General features: G+C 41.8%; 1 protein-coding gene across 1 annotated transcript in view; it reads left to right on the top strand.

The window, feature by feature from the left end:
* The window catches only part of LOC139442609 (protein jagged-1-like), an 86,561-nt gene extending 67,561 nt beyond the window's left edge, over window positions 1–19,000 (top strand). The window contains exons 7-23 of the mRNA XM_071223466.1: window positions 311–424; window positions 1,750–1,977; window positions 2,817–2,866; window positions 3,704–3,877; window positions 4,307–4,457; window positions 5,078–5,242; window positions 5,586–5,699; window positions 6,311–6,424; window positions 7,591–7,704; window positions 8,421–8,565; window positions 8,985–9,070; window positions 9,869–9,982; window positions 10,915–11,039; window positions 12,631–12,897; window positions 13,900–14,031; window positions 14,487–14,640; window positions 15,046–19,000. Of these exons, the coding sequence (XP_071079567.1) occupies window positions 311–424; window positions 1,750–1,977; window positions 2,817–2,866; window positions 3,704–3,877; window positions 4,307–4,457; window positions 5,078–5,242; window positions 5,586–5,699; window positions 6,311–6,424; window positions 7,591–7,704; window positions 8,421–8,565; window positions 8,985–9,070; window positions 9,869–9,982; window positions 10,915–11,039; window positions 12,631–12,897; window positions 13,900–14,031; window positions 14,487–14,640; window positions 15,046–15,473 (2,675 nt within the window). The 3' untranslated portion in view covers window positions 15,474–19,000. The remainder of the gene's footprint in view (window positions 1–310; window positions 425–1,749; window positions 1,978–2,816; window positions 2,867–3,703; window positions 3,878–4,306; window positions 4,458–5,077; window positions 5,243–5,585; window positions 5,700–6,310; window positions 6,425–7,590; window positions 7,705–8,420; window positions 8,566–8,984; window positions 9,071–9,868; window positions 9,983–10,914; window positions 11,040–12,630; window positions 12,898–13,899; window positions 14,032–14,486; window positions 14,641–15,045) is intronic.
* The last annotated feature ends 766 nt before the right edge of the window (window positions 19,001–19,766 follow it).

Here is a 19,766-nt window from a genome sequence, read left to right as displayed (position 1 = left end):
GTGGGTTCGAATCCCGGTTCGCCCGGATTATGTTTTTAGGTTTGTCAGCACCATACACGTGCTTGTGGGTTTCACCGAAGTGGTAAACGTCTGAGACCTGCATCACTTCGGGCTTTCCCCCCAAATTAAGCTGGCACACCGTGATATAACTGGAATACTGTTAAAAGCAGTGTTAAACCCAACTCACTCACTCAGGTTTTAGTGAAATAGTTATATCATTGTCACTCGAATGCTACAGGTCAGGAGCAGACTAATTCATCCAATGATTCCCTCTTTATCAAAACTGCCATGTGTGTTTATTCCTCACCAGCTGACCATGCATGTACATCGTCACCATGTGTGAATGGGGGCAAGTGTGTGGAGATACACACTGGCTTTGTCTGCAACTGCCCTCCCGGCTGGACCGGTACCAAGTGTGACATCAGTAAGTATATCAAGTAGTTATTCCCTGGTCTTCTGAAGTGGGGATATATTCTGTAGTTATTCCCTGGTGTCCAGAAACAGGGAGAGATAATGAGGTTGTTACTTGGTCGTGCAGCAGCTAGATAAGCTGAAGTAATGAGAGTCATCCACTGCATTACTAACCAAAAACCTGTTGAAATTTGATTAATTTATGGATGTATTATTTTTTCCCTTTACTATTGCTAGTTTCACTAGCAAAACAGATGCATCCTTTTCCGTAGAAAGAAAAAATAATGAAGTGGAAGAAAAATTGTTTTCAAGGGGTTACATTTATTTCCCTTGCGTAATTGGGTATCTTTGAAGTATTTTCTTTCATTACTAAGATTAATTAATTAATTCTATTTCACATTTTTTATATTTTGGATGATCTGTTGTCCGAAATTAGTACAGAAAAGTAAAAAATTAATTAAATGTAAACTATGGAAAATCTTAAAAAATGAGTAAATCTTTAGTGACAGAAAAAGATATAAATATATCTTGTGCAATTGATCTGCAATTTGTCAAGGATTCAGGTTGAAGTAAAATGTAAGTGGCAAATTAAATATATTGTCTCTGATGCAGTTTTCAATCGAATTTAGTCCCTTTCCCCAAAACATTATTAGTTCTCTCTCCCCACCCCACAGCATGTTCGTCTTTCCGTCTGTCCATCTGTCAGCCGTCCTTTTTCCATTTCTGGAGCAGAACTCCAAAAACGTTGAATATTTCTTATTGAAACTCGCTACACAGATCAATCTAGTGATGAACTGGTATCTCTTATTGTTTTGGGATTTTTATTTTAATTTTATGTTTCCATGATGAAAAGTTGGATTTTACTGCAAAATGAGGGAAGTGCTCATTTCCTGCGAAGAACTCCAAAAATGTTGAATCTTTCTTGATGAAACTTGCTATACAGATCAGTGATCAACTCTTGGCTTTTTGGGGGATATTGAAAAATTATTTTTACTTCACTGAACTGAAGGTATCCAATGGAAATGAACCAAAAGTGGGGTTTAAGTAGCCAAACTCTCTTTCTGAATTGCACCAGACCGATGGGATGTCATCTCCTGATGACTTTTTTTTATTACCATGGAGAGAAATATAATGAATGAGGTTTACAATGAGCATGAATATTTAACCCTCAGGCCTCTTGAGTCACCTGTACATTTATTTATTCCAGGAACCAAGATGTTAGTTTAACCTTTTCTCCATCACTATCCCCAGGACTTTATCAAGTCAAATTATTTCTCTTGTCATTATTTATTCATTATCTATTCAAAGAAAGTAATTATGCTTGCTGTGTATGTGCAGATGTTAACGAGTGTGCATCCAATCCGTGTCTCCACAACGGTACCTGTGTTGACCAAGACAACAGCTACGACTGCGAGTGCCCCGAGGGGTGGCAGGGGCCGCACTGTCAGCTGGATGCGGACGAGTGCAGTGGCAGTCCGTGTGTCAACGCGTACACATGTCACAACCTGGTTGGGGGCTACACGTGTGACTGTCAGCCTGGCTGGACAGGGAAGAGATGTGATCAAAGTGAGTTCCTGGAGATTTCCAGGAACCTGTGACAATATATAGATTTACTTTGTTACAATTTGGATGAATGCTAAATACTTTTGAAGTGGCATTTGTGTGAATGTTTGATAAATACAATACAATCAATGAAAAAAGATTGAATAAAAGCATATTTTTAATTTTCATTTTAAATTTATCAAAAAGTAATGGTTTATTGATTGAAATTTACAAGACATTACATATGACAAAAATGCTGCATATTATGTAATATATTCAAAGATTTATCATAAATGTTTATTTAATTTCATGCTTATTCATATTGTCATTTACTGTAATCAACATAATAAGCGCCCAGGGCTCTCTCAAAATTAGAAATAGGGGGCTCTTATTTGAATAATATTTTGGTGAAAAAAAAACAGAGTTGAAAGATCGTAAATTTCGTGGTTTATGCTGACAGCCTGAAATGTTTATATACGATGGATATATTAATGCAGGATTTAATTGCCCATAATTAGGGGTGCATATAACACACGAGTGTATATTATACACGAATAAATAAGTCTTGTATACATTGATCAATCGGAAGGGGTGCTAATTGGGATTGTTCACTAGCCAATATATTAGCAAATATCAGTGTGGGTGCTTATTAGAGCGGGGTGCTTATTACGTCGAATACGGTAAACATATTTAAGACAGCTAATTATCAGTAGAAGCAAAGACATGATATGATAGAGGCAGTGTGTGTAATTTGTCTGATAGCATTCAGTGATTTTTTTTGTTTAAACCTGAAATAACTTTAAATTTGAAATCTTATTGGTGATATTATGATATTAATGACGTTGTCTTGCTCTGCTCCACAGATGTGGATGACTGTGCTGCTGTCAAGTGTCTCAATGGAGCATCGTGTGTGGTGAGTGATCGCAAACCTGGTCCGTGGCAGATAGAACCATACCAAGGATTCTCAAACCCCCAAGAGTTATCTCCCTTCTTTCAACCCACACTTCTGGTACAACATTGTAATTTGTGTGTAAAAAGTCGTACTAAAACACGCTGTTTGAAGGGGGCGTGGCATAAATGTAAATGTCCGATTGGGATTTTAAATTTTCCGGACCCCTGGATTAAAACATTGTTTATCTTATATAGGATCAATATATCTCCACTGTAGGTCTACCCTATGACACTTCCAGCGCAGAGGTGACTTACGGCAATGCTTAACACAAATGTCAACAATTTGATATTCTAGGGGAAGCACACGATTTGGTATGGAGACTAGATACTTTTCCCGCTAAAAGTTGCCAAACCAGATATTGTTATTAAAACTATGAGCCTAAATTATTATTTTTTGTAAAACATCTTGCGACAAAGTAGTTTTTGTGGCAGACAATGTATTTTTTTTCAGCATAAAATCACCCTTCCCCATCTATGGCTGGTCCCTCCCTGCCTACTGTCTAGTCCGATTACCTTAAACTGTCCAGATGTTTTCTAGATGATGTACTCCTCAGACCCCTTGGATTCATTCTGTTCGATTCCTTCTGTGTGGCGACTAATGAGATCGGGTGGTCAGGCTCGCTGACTTGGTTGATGCATGTCATCAATCCCAATTGCGTGGAACGATGCTCATTATATTAATCACTGGATTGTTTGGGCCAGACTTGATTATTTACAGACCGCCGTCATATAGATGGAATATTGCTGAGTGCAGCGTGAAACAACAAACAAACGAACAAAGTCCTTCTGTGTGTTTCAGGACTTGGTGAATGGTCACTACTGTGCGTGTATCCCAGGATACACTGGGGCTCGGTGTCAGATCGAGATCAACGAGTGTGCAAGTAACCCGTGTCGGAATGGAGCCACGTGCCGCAACCAGCTGGCTGCCTACTCCTGCGACTGCCATGATGGCTACACTGGGGTCAACTGTGAGGTAAGGGTTCATGGAATGCATACAGGTCGTGGGATGCATACAGGTCATGGGATGCATACAGGTCGTGGGATGCATACGGGTCATGGGATGCATACAGGTCGTGGGATGCATACGGGTCATGGGATGCATATAGGTCATGGGATGCATACAGGTCATGGGATGCATACGGGTCATGGGATGCATACAGGTCGTGGGATGCATACGGGTCATGGGATGCATACGGGTCGTGGGATGCATACAGGTCGTGGGATGCATACGGGTCATGGGATGCGAATAGGTTGTGGGGATGCAGACAGGGCGTGGTATGCATACAGGGCGTTGGATGCATGCAGTGCGTGGGATGCATACTAATTCTAATTCTACGCTGACAAGATCTATGAGCCTCAAGTTTTTTGGATGAGTATATATGATGTTGTATTGTGCCTGCAGATTGATATGGACCCCTGCAACCCCAACCCCTGCAAGCACGGGTCCAGCTGCTTCAACATCCAGGGCGACTTCTACTGCCACTGTCGTGACGGGTTTGACGGCAAGGACTGCTCCCAGAGGCGATCTACATGTGCAGAACAGTCGTGTGAAGGTCACTGTTCTCTCCGAGTTCCATCAGTCAATCATGTTCTGTTACCTTCTATCTCCACAATTACTTCTCCTTCACCTGGCTTGGCTCCAGCTGAGGGACTGATAATTTAATACAGGGTTTGTTTGATGCACCAATGTGCTGAAAATAATGCTGATCCCCTAATGTTTGTCACGTTTTTGGATGACCCTCCGCTGATTCCCTGTGACACCCATGATAAAGGACCAGTCCCTAAAGGAGTTATTGTTTGTCCCTCTTGTCCTTCCAGGTAGATTAGGGGCGAACCGGTAGCCTAGTGGTTAAAGCGTTTGATAGTCACGCCGAAGACCCGGGTTTGATTCCCGACATGGGTACAATGTGTGAAGCCCATTTCTGGTGTACCCCACTGTGATATTGCTGGAATATTGCTAAAAGCGGCGTAAAACCATACTCACTCACTTACTCCAGGTAGATTACAGGTACAAATCCTTGAAAACAAGCAATTACATTTATCTGGACATATTACTCCTTTCCATTCCCAATAAACTTCAGCTTAAAACAAATGCAAGGTTTATACGCAAGACAAAATCTTAACAATTGGTCAAAGGACTGCGTTTCTACAGTTGTTGCCTTGTCTCTTCCAGTGATCGACAGTTGCACCATTTCCATCCCGTCGAATGAGTCGGTGGGCGGGTTCCGCCTCATCTCGTCCAGCGTCTGCGGCCACCACGGCATCTGCATCAGCCAACCCAGCGGCCGCTTCTCATGTGCATGTGAGACGGGGTACACAGGAACCTACTGTCACGAGAGTAAGTCTGTCGTTGTTTGAATTCATTTTGGCCTATTCTATTTTGCTAAATATTGTGATGATTGTCTGCAAACTGATACATTTTTACATTTTAGTTTTATTCAGTCACATATTGATAATGATTTAAAATAACATAAATATCAGACATTTTCCTATCAACAATCCAACTGAACCATCTATAAGTGGGTTACTACATATTTTTTTCTGGTGAAGATGTGCAGCAAACTTAATTTGCTTAGAATTTATGGAAGTAACTTCATGTGTTATGATGCAAACTAGTGGATATTGTCATGTTGTATCAGGTTGTCATGTTGTGTCTTGACAGATGTGATTCAATGTTTCAGACATAGACGACTGTGCCAGCAACCCTTGCCAGAACAATGGGACGTGCATCGACGGCGTCAACTCCTACCAGTGCATCTGCATGGACGGCTGGGAAGGGGCGCTCTGCAATATCAGTGAGTGGGCATGCACGCTTCAACTGGGGATTGGATGGTTAATATTTGGAATTAGGCAATTATGACATGGGGATTGGGGGGTAATGAAATGGGATTGGGGGTAGTGAAATGGGGATTGGGTGGTAGTGAAATGGGATTGGGTGGTAGTGGAATGGGGATTGGGTGGTAGTGAAATGGGATTGGGTTGTAGTGAAATGGGATTGGGTGGTAGTGGAATGGGATTGGGTGGTAGTGGAATGGGGATTGGGGGGTAATGAAATGGGATTGGGGGTAATGAAATGGATTGGGTGGTAGTGAAATGGGAATTGGGGGGTAGTGAAATGGGATTGGGTGGTAGTGAAATTCGGGATTGGGGGTAATGAAATGGGATTGGGGGATAATGAAATGGGATTGGGGGGTAATGAATGGGGATTGGCTGGTAGTGAAATGGGATTGGGGGATAATGAAATGGGATTGGGGGGTAATGAAATGGGGATTGGCTGGTAATAAAATGGATTGGGTGGTAGTGAAATGGGGATTTCTCCACTCCATCCCCTTCCCATCCTCCTCCTTTCTTCCTCCTCCCCCTCCTCCCCCTCAGAGTTTGATACAGCCATGCTTTGCCTCCACAGACCGCAATGACTGTGAGACCAACCCTTGCCGTAATGGTGGCTCGTGTGTGGATGACTTCAGCCAGTTTGTGTGCCAGTGTATCAATGGCTGGAAGGGCAAGACCTGCACTCTCAGTAAGTCACTTACTTCTTCCATAAGCGAGTCTGTCGCCTCAAGACACCCTGCAGGGACTTCGGGTTGAAAAATGTCCCTAGCAAACTATGCTGGTCGTAGGATGTGACATGGATCAGCTGGCTGGTGATTTAGCTGGTTGTAGGATGTGACATGGATCAGCTGGCTGGTGATTTAGCTGGTCGTAGGATGTGACATGGATCAGCTGGCTGGTGATTTAGCTGGTCGTAGGATGTGACATGGATCAGCTGGCTGGTGATTTAGCTGGTCGTAGGATGTGACATGGATCAGCTGGCTGGTGATTTAGCTGATTATGTGTTATCGTACCCCAACAGCAAGAATCGATGCTCACATTATCAATCACTGGATTGTCTGATTATCAATAATCCAGACTTGTTTATTTACAGGCCTTAAACAACAAACGGGGCATTCGGGTAGCCTAGTGGTTAAAGCGTTCGCTCGTCACGCCGAAGACCCGGGTTCGATTCCCGACATGGGTGCAATGTGTGAAGCCCATTTCTGGTGTCCCCTGCCATGATATTGCTGGAATATTGCTAAAAAACGGCGTAAAACCATACTCACTCGCTCAAACAACAAACAAAACACTTTTCTGTTATGTAAGAGTTCTTAATGACAGTATTTATAACTGTTCGTCTTGAAAGGAGATGAGACGTGGATAATGCTTGGTATAATCACGGACTGTCAAGTGTTGTGAAAAGGAACTGGGTTTTAACTTTTCCCTCCAAATGTAAAGCTTTTCTGAGAATGCTGGTATAGTAGATCTGACTCAAGACTTGCCTCTTCAAATTTTATTCACTGTCTGCCAGAATTATGGTGATTTTATGAGAGCTTCAAGGAATTTCTTTTCCTTTGCTATAAACAGTTTCATTTTATGACATTGCTTACCGACTAAACCACCGATAACAGTATGTCTTCATATATCCGGAAGTTTTTCCTGAAGATAATGTTTGATGTTGAAACTCACACATGCTTGTCCTTTAGTTGCCAGAAATGTTCAGCCCCTCCTCACTCTAGGCTCTCCTCCCACAAACTGGAATATTGCTGAAGTCTTTCTAAGCTTTGTAAACCCCAATCACAAACACAGATTTGCTTGACATACAAGGGCATCTAGTTATCCAGATGTACATTGAGACATGTGTTCTTCCAGCTGACAGCCACTGTGACGACACCACCTGCTCCAACGGAGGCAGCTGCGCGGACGTGGGCAACACCTTCGCCTGTGACTGCCAGGATGGCTGGGTGGGGAACACCTGTCAGAGGCGTATGTATGGCTGTCTATCTATACCCCCTCACGCCACCTTCCCTGAACCAAATGTCTACCCACCCAACACCTTCCCTGTGCCACATGTCTACCCACCCAACACCTTCCCTGTACCAAATGTCTACCCACCCAACACCTTCCCTGTGCCAAATGTCTACCCACCCAACACCTTCCCTGTGCCAAATGTCTACCCACCCAACACCTTCCCTGTGCCAAATGTCTACCCACCCAACACCTTCCCTGTGCCAAATGTCTGCACAACTCATTGTCTCACCCAATCAATGTGCCAATGGTAAATGTTCGGTAGCAGGAGATAACAGGCTAATAATGGTTTGAAGAAGACCGTCACAAATTTGTTCCACGTCATCAATGCTGGCATAATATTTTTTGTGGTTTTAATTGTTCATTAACATTATATTGCTTGACAAAGGTACAAGAATCTATACCGAAACGTGACCTTTACAGTAAATAAAGAAGTTGTTGTCCATAAATTGTGTCTACTTTATTATATTTCCACATGTCATATTTTCTGTAGCGTCTGGTGGAGTATTTTATGACAAACAATATCATATGTCTTTTAACACTGGGCATTGGATAGATTATCAGTCTGTCAAGTGACCCTAACAGCCTGTATTGGCCTCGGCTAGCGTCAATATGCCAAGTCCAAAATGAAAACATCAGTGCAATAACATAACAGTACGTGTGTGATGTTGCAGCGGCGGTGTACAGCTGTGACTCCTCCCCATGCCGCTACGGCGGCACCTGCGTCAACAGTGGCGACAGCTTCACCTGCATCTGCCGCGATGGCTACGAGGGGCAGACCTGTGAAGAAAACATCAATGACTGCAACCCGTTTCCATGGTGAGTTTGTAAACAGACAGATGGTGAACAAAGGCAGAATATCATCCAAGCTGAGTGCAAAATCAGCATCTTCTGGAAGCAGTCATAAAATCATCCTCGTCCAACTCAGTCTCTGAGGATTCCAGCATGCTCTGTTAAGTGGTGGAAGGTGAATATAATAGGTTCCAGTTGAAAGAGAGGCTGTTTTGTGTCACTACCTGTCGTTCCGCTGCAGCCTAGCAGAAACAGCTAGACATCTAGACACTCGAGACATGACCATCTCTGTGTCATCCACATTTGATAGAGCGACACTTACAACAAAGTAAAACACTTAATGATACAAATATTGTGGATTTAACAACTTTCAAAAGCCAGGGATTTCTAACCTTCACACTGCATAGACCGAGAGTCTTTACTAATAGTTGTAATACTTATTTCAGCTACAATGGTGGTACGTGCATTGATGACGTTAACTGGTACGTGTGTCGCTGTGCCAGGGGATTCTCCGGACCGGACTGTCGTGTCAGTAAGTGCCGTCTACAGTAGGCTATGTAAGCAGTGTACTTTTGCAGAGATCACAAACATGGCTATTGGTAGATGGCCTCATAACTCAATGAAATGGATTGTACGAGCAGTCGATGGCCTCGTAACCCATCAACATGGATTGTGGCCTGCCCCATGCTCTGACAGCTTTAACTCTTGCTCTATTCTAACAATCTGCATGATTCTAAATATAATGTTAAGTATACTGAATACGTCAATTTCTATTTTTATTATGTTGATTTTGTTGTAACATCTTGATTCTTGATATCGATGTTCTGTGCTAAATTGGTATGCATCATAATGATTAATAAATAGAGAATCTCACCCGAGTGTCTTTTGATATCAAATATATCAACACGAGTTGATAAAAGTGGAAAAATCCGAGGCTTGCCGAGGATTTTTGCCACTTTTATCAACGAGTGTTGATATATTTGATATCAAAAGACACGAGGGTGAGATTTTATTTATCATCCAACATCATTCTTTTAACTTTTTCAATTTGTAGACAGTAATTAGCAGTGTCTTCTGTGTAAAAAGTACTGCAAACAGCTTCAGTAGCAGAGCCATTAGTGATGTCATTTGATTGTGACGTCATGGTAACCAGTGATGTCACAATGGTCTGCAAAGCATTGTGATGTAATTTCATTGCAGTGATATCTACAGTGTAGATATCGCAAAAGCGATATCTACAGTGTAGATATCGCTTGATCTCATCCAAGCGATATTTCCTGTGGGAGCCAGTTTGGGATGATAAAATAATGGTAAATGTTGCCTCCTGCAGATATCAACGAGTGTGCCTCCAGTCCGTGCACTTATGGCAGCACATGTATTGATGGCATCGGAGAGTTCACCTGTATCTGCCCCCCTGGGAGGACCGGAGACAGGTGTCAGACAGGTATGTCTGAGGGTACTTGCACACTTTCAAGGGGAAAAGTGGGAGGGCACATTGGTTTATACACCTGCATCATGTCTTTCATGCAGCTAGTTATGTAACAAGCAGAATAGCGCCCCTATCATGACCATTTTTACGACCGAGTTCCGTCTTAGCGCAAACAGGCATACCTAAAACAATTGTCAACTCGTTGCGTAATGGTTCACATATATTTCCCCATATATTATATATATTTCAGATGCAATTAAAAGCACATCTGGACATGCAGAATTATACAGTATTATTGAACACATTTAACTGTGTCTTGGGTATATTTTTAGATGCAAGACATATGTAAAATCAAAAAACAATTCTGAGGGATTCTTTGACGAAGAACTTGAAATCATACGCGCATTCTGATCGGTTTGTCCTAGTTTTTTCATCGATAGGGGCGAGTGGTGACGAATGCGGTGTTATAAGGGAGCTGCCATTTGATTTTTTGGGTGGTGGGGGAGGGATTTTTATTTGAGATCTGCATCCTTTTGGGATGTTTAGGAACTCAATTGTTATCTTTGTAATAAATACAAATAACGAACTGTATTCTTCGTACGCTTGTTTGCAAAAAAAGGGCTCATTACTATTTTCATGTAATGTAAGGCATATGTACAAACATTTCAGTAAAACAGGGGCTATATTATTTTTGTACATACTTGGTAAATGGGGTCCATTTCCTGAACAATGTGTTTTCATTTGGTGCACATACAAGCATTTCATTCCAACAAATAGGTTTATTCTTCTCTCAATAGGCGTCATTGTTTCTTCAGATCATTATTTTAGGGCAAAATCTCTTGACATTTTTGGAGAAAGTTTTCATGGATGAATAATGTTTTAACTGCTTACATAATTTCATAAAGCCAAAAGGCAGATTAATCCACTACCCATGTGTTTCTTTACAGTGATTGGCCAGATTGCTTCACCCAATTCGTGTGTTCACGACCGGCGTATTTACGGTGACGGGAGCCAGTGGGAGCACCAGTGTAACTCTTGTATCTGTGACAACGGCAAGGTCACCTGCAGCAAGGTGAGACATGTCACATTGACATACTGTCAGCACAGCTCCTGTGTCTGTCATTTAAATAAAGTCTGCGACCAGTTTTATTCCTATATCCATGACAATTATCAGGCATGCCAATACAGGAGATAGCATGCACACTACAGGAGATGGCATGCCAATACAGGAGATAGCATGCACACTACAGGATCGGGCATGCCAATACAGGAGATGGCATGCACACTACAGGATCGGGCATGCCAATACAGGAGATGGCATGCACACTACAGGATTGGGCATGTCAATACAGGAGATGGCATGCACACTACAGGATCGGGCATGCCAATACAGGAGATGGCATGCCAATACAGGAGATGGCATGCACACTACAGGATCGGGCATGCCAATACAGGAGATGGCATGCACACTACAGGATCGGGCATGCCAATACAGGAGATGGCATGCACACTACAGGAGATGGCATGCCAATACAGGAGATGGCATGCACACTACAGGATTGGGCATGTCAATACAGGAGATGGCATGCACACTACAGGATCGGGCATGCCAATACAGGAGATGGCATGCCAATACAGGAGATGGCATGCACACTACAGGATCGGGCATGCCAATACAGGAGATGGCATGCACACTACAGGATTGGGCATGCCAATACAGGAGATGGCATGCACACTACAGGATTGGGCATGCCAATACAGGAGATGGCATGCTCACTACAGGAGATGGCATGCCAATACAGGAGATAGCATGCACACTACAGGAGATGGCATGCCAATACAGGAGATGGCATGCACACTTCAGGATCGGGCATGCCAATACAGGAGATGGCATGCACACTACAGGAGATGGCATGCCAATACAGGAGATGGCATGCACACTACAGGATTGGGCATGCCAATACAGGAGATGGCATGCACACTACAGGAGATGGCATGCCAATACAGGAGATGGCATGCACACTACAGGATTGGGCATGCCAAAACAGGAGATGGCATGCACACTACAGGATCAGGCATGCCAATACAGGAGATGGCATGCACACTACAGGTAGACAGGTGAGAAGCACCTGGATCCGCTAGCGACGAGGTCACCTTGATCTGCTATTGACGAGGTCACCTGGATCCTCTTGCAATGAGGTCACCTTGATCCGCTATTGACGAGGTCACCTGGATCTGCTATTGACGAGGTCACCTTGATCTGCTATTGACGATGTCACCTTGATCTGCTATTGACGAGGTCACCTTGATCTGCTATTGACGAGGTCACCTTGATCTGCTATTGACGAGGTCACCTGGATCTGCTATTGACGAGGTCACCTTGATCTGCTAGCGACGAGATCACCTGGATCTGCTATTGACGAGGTCACCTTGATCTGCTAGCAATGAGATCACCTTGATCCGCTATTGACGAGGTCACCTGGATCCGCTAATGACATCACCTAGATCCACCTAGCAATGAGGTCACCTGGTTTCACCAAGCGACACCAAGCTAGCGATCTGCGAGTCACACGCAACCTGTAACTGAGCAATGAGAATCAAATAGTTCCCATAGAAAGATGTAGGATTGGACCAGCTTCAAACTATGTGCGTTTTGTCCCCAGATCTGGTGTGGTCCGCGCAACTGTCTGTCTCACCCCAACACCTCGGAGCCCGTGGTCCACTGCATGAACGACGAGACCTGCGTGGTGCAGACCAAGGAGATCTGCTTCACCCCGCCCTGTCTGCCCTGGGGGCAGTGCAAGAAGGTGGACCACATCAAGGACCCCGTCCCCCAGGGGCTGGAGACGGCCTGCACCCCCAACTCTGCCAACCTCGGCAACAACTGTGCCAAGATCACTCTCGTCTTTGACAAATCAAAAATGCCTATGGTGAGTGAATGATTGAATTCTGGGTAGAAATATAGGTCCCCAGCAACCTTACAGATAATGCTGGGACCCGTGAAGATCCGGGGTAGAATAGGTCTTCAGCAACCCATGCTTGCCGTAAAAGGCGACCATGCTTGTTGTAAAAGGCGACTAACGGGATCGGGTGGTCAGACTCGCTGACTTGGTTGATGCATGTCATCGATCCCAATTGCCTGGATCGATGCTCATGATATTAATCACTGGATTGTCTGGTCCAGACTCGATTATTTACAGACCGCCGCCATATAGCTGGAATATTGCTGAGTGCGGCGTAAAACAACAAACCAACCAACCAACCAACAGATAATGCTGGTTGTAAGAGGGGACCAAATGGATCTCATAGTCATGTTCGGCAAATGTTTTTGGTTGATTGCATGTGATAGGCAGCTGTATGCTTGGATCGTTGCTCAGGATATCAATCACTAGATTGTCTGGTTCAGACTTGATTATTAACAGGCCGCTATCATATGGCTGGAATATTGGAGTGTGGCATTCAACAACAAACAAAATGCAGAATGTATATTTGGATGTAACTTTCTGCTCCAGTATTCCTATATCTTTCCTGAATGTGCTTCCATCAGTTTATGGGGCGATGGGTAGCTGAGTGGCTGATGCATTCACTCGTCGCACCTACAGCCTGGGTTTGATTGCCCACATGGTTACAATGTGTGAAGCCAATTCATGGTGTGCCATGATGGCTGAAATATTGCTATAATTGGGATAAAATCCATCACACAATCAGTGTCCACTTTATATTGGCTGTATGCAGTGCCGGGGGCAAGGAGGGCAGGGATTCTTTTTATAGAAAACAGTTTTATTTGAATCAAGTTGGGAACAAGTGATACTTGTACAAGTATTTGCCCCCCTGTCAAAAAAAAGTTAACTACGGCCTTGGTATGGGTGAGATGTTGAACTTCGAATAATAGCTCACTTCTTCAATTCATCAGGATGTGCCCACTGTTTCAGGGTGTGTCTGTGGAGACCATCTGCAACACTCTACGTCAGCTTCCCGTGCTGAGGAAACTAGCCAATCACGATGCTCTGTTCATCATGTGCGGGATCAAGGAGGGTCAAGTGGACACAGTCGAGGTCACACTGGTAAGATATCTATGCTCAACTCAGATCCACAGTATAACAATACTTCCGGCTTTGTAAGCTGCAGTCCACCCCGTAAACAGAACTCGAATCATTGATGGGACACAGAACAGTGACATGACTGTGATCTGTGGTAGGCAGGGTTTTACATGATGCAGAAATGTGTGTCCAGTACACACAAATGTATAGAATTGACAATATCATGTGCCAAATTCTTGACAGGAAATATAAATGTCCTGTAATTAAAGTTATTATCAAATCTTACGGTACACTACACTACACCATTTCATTACTTTACTGGACCCTCATATTGCCTGTATGGACCCTTAAATTTAGTCATTTGGGGTCCTGTGGACCCCTAGTTTTGTAGGTCAAGGTCAAACCCAGTAGGACTCCAATTCATGGCAGGACTCAAATCTGTGGAAGACGTGGAATTCACTTTCAGCTTTTTGTTTCAGTCCACAAATGTTGCGAGTGGTGAGATGGACCCCTTGATCCACACGGCCATTGACCGTGTGACAGATGTGGTCAGCCACAAGCAGAGCAACAGTAGCGCCCTCTCAGCGGTCAGGGAAATCCGGGTGGAGACAACCATTGTGGACAGAGGCACAAGTAATTATGTTATTGTTGTATTTTGTGAGTCCAAACGTAAATGCAGACTGAGTGATGTATCATCAGATTGAATGTGACATTGCAATTGTAGTTTATTTTTTCTTTAGTCAAATTCCCATGCAATTTTCTTTTGTAAGTGTAGTAAATGAGTGACAGAGTTAGGTCGGATGCCACTTACAACAATGATGAAGAATCTGTAGTCCGGGTGCTACAACACACTGTATAGGTTATGTCGCTTGGCAATGCCAGGATCCTCCAATCATTTGTTACTCACTAAAACAGGAGCGGCTTAAGGAGTTAAAGAAAACTTAATGTTGTTGATATTGATTTTGTTGATCAATGATGATGTTGTTGTTGTTGATGTCGTTGATGTTGATGTTGATGCTGACGCCTTCTCCCCTGCAGGACCCAGCTACCTGATTCCTTTGGTGTGTTCTATCATGGGCATCATCGGCGTTACCAGCATCATCATGCTTGTCATCTGGCATCATCGGCGACAACGTGCGCGGCGGAAGCGACTTGAGAGTTACACAAACTACCAAAAGACTAATAATGAAAATGAGCAAAATATCCGAAGGTACCGGAATCCATTGTTTGGCACAGACAAGGGTGGTGGAACATCAAAAAACATCTCGGCAACAGAGTTGCGAGATATTGATTTAGAAAAATATGAAAAAAGTCCCCGGAGAGATCCGACCCAAACTGACTCGTCAACAGACTTTAATGACTTCCGAGAAAATACCCCTCCTCCGAAAACCTCTCACAAGAAGGATATCAACATTGAGATTGACATCTCAAGGACTCTAGCCAGTGACAGAGAGGTGATAGTGTAGAAGGTGTCCCAGTCAGGATTTGGTGCATTTCATCGTCATAGTGTTCAACATTTCATGGTCCATTTTGTTCACGCTCATTGCTCCACAGTATTCATGCTCATTTCATTGTAGACAAAGCCTAGAGCACTGTTTTGCCAAAGACGTTGGAAGATTCTAGATTTCAGTGTGCTTTGTGTTGGAATATGGTTTCGTGTTTTTACTCTCGTACTTCTAATTCAAATGTTCAATCAACATCAGAGAGACAGGGATCTCAACCATGATCATGTGACCACAGGACAGCCAATCACAATATATTTACAGGTCACATGACATGTATCAGCCAGTTATTACTGAGCACATCTGTGGATGTGTGTCTCCAGGCAGCAGACATTTGCTTCTACATTCATCATAATCTCCTTATATGGAATTATATCCATTATATGGAAGTTCAACGAGTGAGATGTTGTTGTGCCACCGTGGTTTCTGATGTAAACACAAACAAGTTAGGAAGGAATTCTTGGAACAAGTTGAAAAGACATCCTTGATGCCTTGATGTTAAGATGGCTTTTGAATGCCAGTGTTTCGAAATGGCATTATTTGAAGACTGGTAGAATCATTTCTTGTTACTGTGAAATGTTACTTCATTTCTACTGAGTTTAAGTTTATTTGCTTCAGGCAACATAACATCAGGAAGATGGAACAAATTTTTCGTAATGTTTTTTGGTGGGATAAAATGTTATGGTTTTGGAACTTATTTGAAACGTGTTTTGTTTCAATTTTGCATTGCATGAGGAAATTATACATACATGTAACTGTTTCAAGGATATTGGGAATTATGTGGAGTTAAAGATGAAATAAGTAATTGATATTGATTCTTATTTTCCCTATTTACCAGCAGATATTGACAATGCTATATGTTTAAGTCAACCCTCAGTATAGCATTATGGTTATTATGTTTTTGTTCAGAGAATGGGTGTTATGACATCCTCACTGTTGTTACTGTTGTTTTAGGAATAATATTTAAATTTTTTTACCTTTTTAATTTGCAAGTGTATAATATTCATGAAATGAACCATAAAGACAGTTTTTGTTTTTGAATTAATTCAGGTTTTGAATTTTAGCTAAAAATGTAAATTGTTACGCCTAAGAAAAATTTGCAAGTTTTAATTATATATTTATGATTGTTCCATGTTCTGAATGTATATTAATTAAATACATGTACTTTCTGTAATTGTGATGACCGGTAAAGCATTTCTGCTACATTGATATATTTATTTACAAATGATATATGTATATAGGGACACCAAGAGGAGTGGCTAGGGCTTCATCTATCAATTGGAAAATTTGTCCTTGATGTTATTTGTTATTTGGCTCAAACTGCAGTTTCAGGAAGTGTTCAAGAATAGATTAAATCTACTTTCTAAGGCCAGACTAATAATTTGCCTTAGGTTTACAGATTTTGGTTGGTAGGTTAAAAAAATAATATGAACAGGATTTTCTTAATCATCTTAAAGTTTGATTTGGATCAGTAGGTGATATAAAAGTAATGGGCTATAACTGGAAAAAATGTGGTTTTATATAAAAATCCCATGGATTTTGTTCATTGTTAAAGTGATTTTTTTAACCATCGGTATTAATGTTACCCTTATCATTCTAATGTAATTTCTTTCTGAATTTTCGATTTTTAAGGTCTGTAGATTCGTAAGAGATTCAAGAAGAGAGAAGTCAGGCCTTAGACTCTAAATTGAATGATTCTGTGAACATGGATAAAGAAATACAGCATATTTATAAGCAAGCCAAAACAACAAAAACAAAAAACGATCTGAAACCGTCTTAAGATTTTCAAGATTTTCTAGATGAAACCCTAAATCACCGTGATAGTAACTAGCAACCTATTTATTAAGTGTAAATTTTTATTGGAATGTATAATTAATTTGTATGAGGTATGTTCAGATTGTTCTGAACTGAAGCAGCTAATGTGCTCCTTCCATCTGATTGGTTGAACATTCTTTGACATCAAATCTGATTTGATGTGTACCAGCCATACTGAAACTTAGCCTTGTCTCAACATGTGTTACTGAAACAAAACAGAAAACTTTGTCACGAGCTGTAGGGACATGTTTTGGCTTTTCAGTGCTTAAGATTGTGACATCCCTTATAAAACATTTCCCCTTAACCACGTGCCTATATCTGGACTTGGGCAAACAGCCTATCAGGCATAAATTAACCTTGTTTTAAAACCAGATACGGCAACACTACCTGTGAACATCCGGGTTAGAATTAGTTTTCAGCAACCCATGCTTGGTGTAAAAGGCGACTAACTGGATCGGATGGTCATGCTCGCTGACTTGGTGGATGCACGTCATTGTATCCCTATTGAGTAGATTGATGCTCATGATGTCAATCACTGGATTGTGTGGTCCAGACTCAATTATTTAACAGCCATCACCGCCATCATATAGCTGGAATATTGCTGAATGCGGCGTTAAACAACTAACAAACAAATCCAGGGTCATATCCATTCTTGGTGTACAGATTTGCTCGGCCATTGTTTCCACATCCAGGAAGCAAAATATGAAATATGTTATGGCCATGGTTGGTTCAAGGACATTCAAAAAGTGAAAAATAATTAATGATCAAAGAATCTGGATACTTCTGAGATATGTAAGGCGAGAAGTTTTGGCTCTTGGCAAGAAGCTCAAATTAAAATGGAAACTAAGATACAGACATCAAGGCATATATCCTGTCAGGAACATGGCTAGAAATGTTGGAATTGTTTTTCCATTTGGAACATTTTGGATCAGCTTGTCCAACATAATAAACATTAGTCTGTCATATGAAAGAACAACATGCATATTGAGTGAAATAACTAGAATATGTATGTTGAACATAAGACCAAGCTTTTTAAAAATTTCAGATTTTCCACTGAATATTCAGTTTCCCCGACAGCCTCACTGACTTGGTTGATGCATGTCATAGTCTCCCAACTGCGTAGATAGATGCTCATGATGTCCATCACTGGATTGTCTGGTTCAGACCGTGGTACAGCTGGAATATTGCTGTGTGCTGCGTTAAACAACAAGCTAAGTCTCTCTGACTCAACACTCTCATGAAGGTGTTTCCTGCCTTATTTGTTCAGGAAATCAATAAAATGAGAAATATATTGATCTCCTCTAAATTAGAAAGATAATGTTTACAAAGGTTTATTATGAACACATCTGTTGAGGAAGGGTAGTTTCATGTGGGGCTTACAAGCAATGGTCAGCGACACCAGTCGTTAAAAACTGACCTTCACCTTTAAACTGCTGTTTATGGAATTGTTTTTTTATATCACCAAATTGAGTTTGTATATATGTAAATACAAGTGTACATGTGCCGTTATTTATGGAGTGAGTGAAATAGATATCATCAGAAGTCATTTCCGTCAGTATTGTACAAACTGGGGTTCAGTACACTCTAATGTATTGTCTTGTGTTGAGAATTCAGTCTGTGGAAATCCATACTGTTCTTATTGGTAGTGTCATAATTCTGAAGGATCCTGAGGGTACAGCATCTTGGACCTCTTGTACACTTGTATTGTGATCCTGATGGTACAGTACCTCGGACGTCCTGTATTGTGTTAGCTGTTTAGTGATTATACAGACTAGCTAAATTAACATGCTACTTTCCTTACTAAACATTAACCCAACATCCTCACATGACGCTTTCAATTATCTGACAATAATAAAACTGAAACAATTAAGGGAAATCTTGTAGAATAATGTTTACTGCTGTGTGTGATAAAAAACCTTCACATTTAAACAGAATTATAAAAATAGTTCACATTTAAAAAGAATTGAAGTCACAATTGAAATGCGAGAAACGGTTTGGGGGTATTTTTGGGAATAGTTTGGAACTGTCTCATCATTCTAGGGTGTAGCTTCTTTCTTTCATCAGAATTTTAATAAAAGGTGCTTTAAAAGTTCTATGAGAACCTGATTATGCAGCTGAGGTTAGGGAAAGCATAACACTCATGGCATCTCATCAGGTCAGCATGCAGATCTTGGTTTATGGTGAAGTAAATACAATCATATCAGATTATGTTAGGTCCCAGTGATGATGATGAAGCCCGCAAGAGGACAGCATCAGTTGTCACCATGTATTTATTGTACCCAGCGACTTCTTAATCCCTCCAAATATTGTGCTGACTCGTGACTTTCAACGACATGTTGTCCGCAAGTTGCCATGATTAATGCTTCTTGTTCTAACTAACATTACATGTTGTGATGTGAACAACGTCTCTCGGAGCGGTCAACAACGTGTCTCGCCAACAAC

Source organism: Haliotis cracherodii, unplaced genomic scaffold (genome assembly GCF_022045235.1).
Source record: "Haliotis cracherodii isolate W230 unplaced genomic scaffold, xgHalCrac1.p SCAF_5, whole genome shotgun sequence".
Lineage (NCBI taxonomy): Eukaryota > Metazoa > Mollusca > Gastropoda > Lepetellida > Haliotidae > Haliotis > Haliotis cracherodii.
This window is presented reverse-complemented; position numbering and strand designations above follow the sequence as displayed.